Raw genomic sequence first — 5906 nt, 5'->3', positions numbered from 1 at the left:
AAATAGTGTCTAATTGGTAAATAACTATTTTAGTTTAAGTTTTAGTATATTTGTTATTTGCTTTTGTCATTTTTGTAACTGTATATACATTTATTTTAATTATAGTTTTTAACCTAATGCTTGCATTAAATTTTTTCAGCTTTATTTCAATTACGAAAAATAACTTTTTAATTCAGTAACACTACATAAAATTGCACATTTGAAAATATAAATTAGATTATCCCCAGCTGGTGCCATAAAATAATTTTTTTTTTAAAGTTTTATTTTAAAAGCATTTCCTGACTCATAATCATTATTTAAAAGCATCGCCTGATTCACAATTATTCAGTTAATATTCATGTTCCCGAAAGCGCTAGACGATGCATCCTGACACGTGAAGAAATGAGCTCACAGACGGCTGTCACATGTGCAGACGGACAGCCGTACATCAACACTCGACATCTGAGCCAACATGAGATCACTGGCAGCTCAGCAGAGAGCAACACACACCTGCTCTCTACACGCCACTGAACGAAGCAAGCCCAAAACAATGCAGCTGCACAATCAGATGGGCTTGAATGCATAGCTGCTACATACACTACATTATCTTATAAGGAGTGCATAATTATTTGCATTACAGCTAAATTAATCTTTTTCATTCACCTCTGAAAGGGAGGCAATTACTTGCCATGTAATACATGCAAATATACATACGGATAGATATGCGTCACATCAGACAAGACTGAACTGGATCTGTCGACCTGCTGAAAATAGTTACTGATGTCTAAGAATAAATATTTTCCACAGTGCAACAGGATCTCGGAGAACGTCTCTTCATGCTTTTAATGTGCCTTACAGGAAATAACACGCTACAAACTCCCAACTACATTCATACTTTCACATTTACTGGGCCAAACGCTAAAATAAGAAGGAAATATCAGCATTTACAATATTCTGCTGCTGTTTGGTCTCTATGGTTTTAAATGTCAATTTCAATTGAATAAAATAAAATAAAATGCAGCATCAGTTTTAACCAGCTGCAATTCAGTATGAAAATCTCTGCCAGTTTCGGTTTCATTTTCATGTTTTTCTTCTAATATTAAATTTTAATTTTCAGCTTTATTTAAATGACGGAAAATGAACATTTTAATAACCACACTGCATAAAATTGCACTTTTACTTAAAATAAAAATTGATATTAATTAATTAAAATGTAAAGTAAATAAATGGTAATATACATATTTAAAAAATAAAAAGTATTATATTAATAAATTCAAATTTAAAGTAAATAAATGGTAATATACATATTTAAAAAAATAAAAATGATTATATTAATAAATTCAAATTTAAAGCAAATAAATGGTAATATACATATTTAAAAAATAAAAAGTATTATATTAATAAATTCAAATTTAAAGTAAATAAATGGTAATATACATATTTTAAATAAATAAATAAACAAATAAATAAATGAGTAGGTAGGTAGGTAGAAATATGTTCAAACATGTTTTGTTGAGTTTTGTTTGTCTACAGACTGAAACACAAATGCTATAAGGATGCAAACAAAGAACAGCGAGTCCGTTTAAATCCAAAGAGTCCAAACAGCAGCAGATCAACTGTCGACACGCTGAACTTTCAGAAACTCCTGCTGCTCTGACCTTTACGAGCATCTTACGGGACACACAGCGCACACGGCTCAGCACTGATAATGAACAACACACTACAGAGACAATCAGACGGAGCAGAGAAAACACATCCTGCCGAACAGTGCTTCAAACAGTGCTGTTCTGATCAAACAGAAAGCCTGGGTTGTTAACATGGGATTTGTCTTTTCCTTCCTTGGCAATATGAACACAGGAACAGCAGCCGAAAAATTCTCTCGACATTAAAAATGTATGAATTTAAATGCTTTAAAATTAATTCCAAGCCCCATCCGCAAAAACAATTATTATTATTATTATTTTTTTGCAATTACTTTTATCCAGCCGGTGTAAAGGTGATTTTTAGTGGATGCAAGTCAGTTCTCCTCAAGTTCACATACTCTGAAAAATGTGGCGAGGATTTTCACTCACAAATTAGAAACGGCAGGCAACACACTGAATTAAACGCAACATTTTGAAGAAAAAAAAGACAGAAATAGTATTTCTCGCAAAACATTTGATCACATTATCTATGTATGTTTGACAACTAGAAAGTGTCCAAATATGTTTTGAACAATATATCTATTGATGTATAATTAAAAACTAACTTAGGTGTTACATTTTTAATCCGCTGCCATTTAATGCAATAATGCATATTTATACATCACACATTATTATTACAAATAGTGTGGCTAAAAGAGTGGCTTTTATTACATTTTTATTCATATTTCTTAAATTATCTTTATTGAATTATCTATTCATATGTATTCTAATATTGTAATCATTACATAATTAAAATTATATATATTAGGGATGTAACGATTCACTCGACTCGATTCGAGTCATGATAAAAAAAAAATACTAAACCGCATAAACACATTTCATTACACCAAATACACAAAATAATGTTCTTTTTAGCAGCATCATATGACCCCTTTAATCGTTACATCCCTAATATATATATATATATATACACACACACACTGAAATAAATAATGAATCATTATAATTATTAAATAATGATTTTTTAATATATTTTTTTCCTCTTTGCTTTTCAGAATGATTTCTGCTCTATTGGCTACTGGAATCAGGCCAGTTTGAAAGGCAACACTCAGCACTTTTGAACCAATTTCCATTTGGAAAGAACTGTTAATATAATATTAAACTGCTACTGGATATAAAATGTGACTGAATACTGCAGCAAATTTTTTTTAAATTAAATTAAATATAAAATTAAATTAAATAAAATAATAAAAATTAAAAATGACACTATTATATATAGGATGTTTATATCCAAATGAATGTGTCCTCTCACTCTCTCTATATATACTGTATCTATACAGACACACACACATTAATTTGGATATAAACATCCAGCATCCCTCCCTGTCTAACTCCTCCCCACTCATTTAATGTCAAAGGAACGCAGAGCCATTATTTCCCACAGCGACGAACACTTCAACGCTCGCGCCGCAGTGAAAACAGCCTTTAAGGCTCGCGAGAGAACACGGCCCTCAGAGCTGTCCTTTCTGCTTCACTTCTTCAGCCCATAAAGCACCTAGAGCTGGGGGTAAACAGACCATCACGACACACTCACACATACACAAACAGCTCCCAGCGCTGACGAGCAGGACAAATGATTCGTCCCCAAACACCACCCCATGAGCTCCCTTCACCTGGAGCGCTGCGCTGATAACAGCCACACTGCCATATCACTTATTTATATCACACTATAGGATTCTTTGATATTTTGAATAATGTTTTACTTTTATATTTTCAGCATATTATAATTCAGTTTATTATATTTATAATTTAGATTATTTCAGTTAATTTTAGTTTTAGTTGTTAAACTTAATTTTAATTTTAGTAATTTAAAGTGTTTTTTTTAGTAATATTTCTATTTAGGTTTCATTTATATTTACATTTACATTTAGACATTTAGCAGAAGTCAAAGTCAAAATTTGTCATTTAATATTTATATAATATATAATATTTCAATTAAATCGAAACCGTTCAGAATAGCTTTAGTTAACAATAAAAACATTGGTTTTTAAAAGCTCATGATGTTTTCAGTACGGCAAGGCTCGGTTGAGAGGCTCGGACTCTTTTGTTGATTTTGTCTCCTTCGAAAACAGCATTTCAGAGTTCGCAAACATATAACCGTTTGCTCTTATCATTACCGATGTGTTGAGCTGACTGGTAGCTGTTGTTTAACACTGTGTGTGTGACTTTAATTGACCCCGAGCCTCTGTGGCGAGATCTGTCAAAGCGTGACAGGCTGACAAAATACACACCTGGCAACCCTTTCCGACCCTCAACTCCATGATAATTGAAATCTTGTATTATGCTTTTAGTTTAACAACATGCTAACATCAAACATGGTTTACAACATGCTAACATTCAAAAACCAGTCACTACTTGTCAGTTTGTTATTGTTAACTCAAACTATTAAAAACCATTTCCAGTAACTGAAATAAAGCTGAAATAAAATATAAATATATTGATAGAAAAACTTAAATTTGAAATAAATCACTAAATACACTGACACTACACACACACAGACACACACACACACACACACACACACACGCACGCACACAGGCACACAGACACGCACACGAAAACGACAAAAGCACATAAAATTACTAAAACTTAAAACTAAAATTCAAATGAAAACTGAAAATAGAAAAAATATAAGTTTTCAAGACATTAATAAATACTATAATAGTACATAATTAATGCTAAAATAACACTGCTCCATGGCCGCGGTTCTATGGAAGTTAATATGCTGCCTATATAGGAAACAGCGAAATAGGCAACTGTCTACAAGCTATGCAAATAATGTTTTGGTAATGTCTGATATCCATTATCCATTAACAAAAAAATCACAAGCACTTACTGTAGATAATGGACGAAGGTGAGATCTCGGCCTTTGAATCCTCGTACCTCCTTTGGTAGTTAGGCTCCCTAAAAATACACAATGCATCGAACTCAATAGTGTTCTTAAGCAGTTGTGCTGTGCTTGACTTCATTGGTGGTCACAGTGGATTCTGTGCTCCCTTCACAAACATATGAATGTGGGAGAAGACAATATGCATAGGATTTTTTCATATTTCACCACGCCATTACACAACTTGTAATATTGATGAATTTGTGAAATCAAAAGAAATGCCACAGATTGACCACCACACACAGTTGGTGTTGTCAAGTCAAAAACTTGGTAAGTTTAAAGTATTGCAAACTTCACATAAGTACATACTTAATCACACTTAAATTTCAGGAAAGAACAGCTGCATGAAGAGTGTGACGCCGCTTTAGTCAGTCTACATTAGATCTTCCCAAGCCTAACCTTTCTAAGATATAATAGTTAAATAGTATGACATAAACACCTCCACCTAACATTACTGTGACATGATGTACTCTGATTCACAATCACAACATGATATGAACAGCTACACATGAATCTGAGACCATATCTGACAAAGAAAAACATTCAGATGGTACTGAAAAAGCACTCTTCGCTTACACAGAAGGCAAGTCTTGCCTGATGTTTACTCTGTTTAAAAACAAAACAAAAAGTATAATTCAGCAAAAAAAAAGAAAAAAAAAGAAAAAAGGAGTATACACACACACACACAATCATTTATTAAAAATGTTTTTGAAATAAGTCTCTTATGCTTCCAAGGCTGCATTTATTTGATCAAAAAATAAATAATTTCATAATTTAAATAATTTATAATTTAGTTTTCTATTTGAATATATTCATTCAATCTTCAAATTAATGTACAAACAACATAAATACAGTATATTTTTAAATATTTGTTTAATGGCATCTTTTTTATGAATGAAGGCCAGTATCAAAGATACTAATACTGATTTCTCTATAAAATTGCCCCCCCCCCAATATTTAACCATTGACTATAGCCATTCAACATTACAGTATAATTGAGAGCTATCAATTTGAACATTTATTAGACTTTAAAAAGTAACTTCTAATTTAAGTGAACTTAAAACAATCTTCACATAAACCCATTATAATAAATGTCATATTTACCTGTGCCCTTCAGCAGAAATATACAGAAATTTAAATGATCAAACACTAATAGACATCACAGCAGCTGGTTATTAGGTTGTTTTGGCTGTTCTTTAAGAGCTGCCGCTGCTGAACATGATGTGGATCTGACAAGCATCATATTTTCTCTCAAATCTTTTTACCTTTTATAACCACTTCAGGTCTTAAAGTCTCTATTAATGAGCTGACGAGTTAAATCGGGTGTGTTAGATGAG

At 32.1% G+C, this 5906-nt stretch overlaps 1 protein-coding gene across 1 annotated transcript in view; it reads right to left on the bottom strand.

The window, feature by feature from the left end:
• LOC107738331 (inactive ubiquitin carboxyl-terminal hydrolase 53-like) overlaps window positions 1–5906 on the bottom strand; it is a 25184-nt gene that overhangs the window by 6871 nt on the left and 12407 nt on the right. Inside the window, exon 4 of the mRNA XM_016550071.1 lies at window positions 4519–4586. Within this exon, the coding sequence (XP_016405557.1) occupies window positions 4519–4586 (68 nt within the window). The remainder of the gene's footprint in view (window positions 1–4518; window positions 4587–5906) is intronic.

The sequence above is a fragment of the Sinocyclocheilus rhinocerous genome, unplaced genomic scaffold (assembly GCF_001515625.1).
Source record: "Sinocyclocheilus rhinocerous isolate Xijiao unplaced genomic scaffold, SAMN03320098_v1.1 scaffold1065, whole genome shotgun sequence".
Classification (NCBI taxonomy): domain Eukaryota; kingdom Metazoa; phylum Chordata; class Actinopteri; order Cypriniformes; family Cyprinidae; genus Sinocyclocheilus; species Sinocyclocheilus rhinocerous.
The sequence above is the reverse complement of the archived record's forward strand: the minus strand, read 5'-3'. Positions and strand labels throughout refer to the sequence as shown.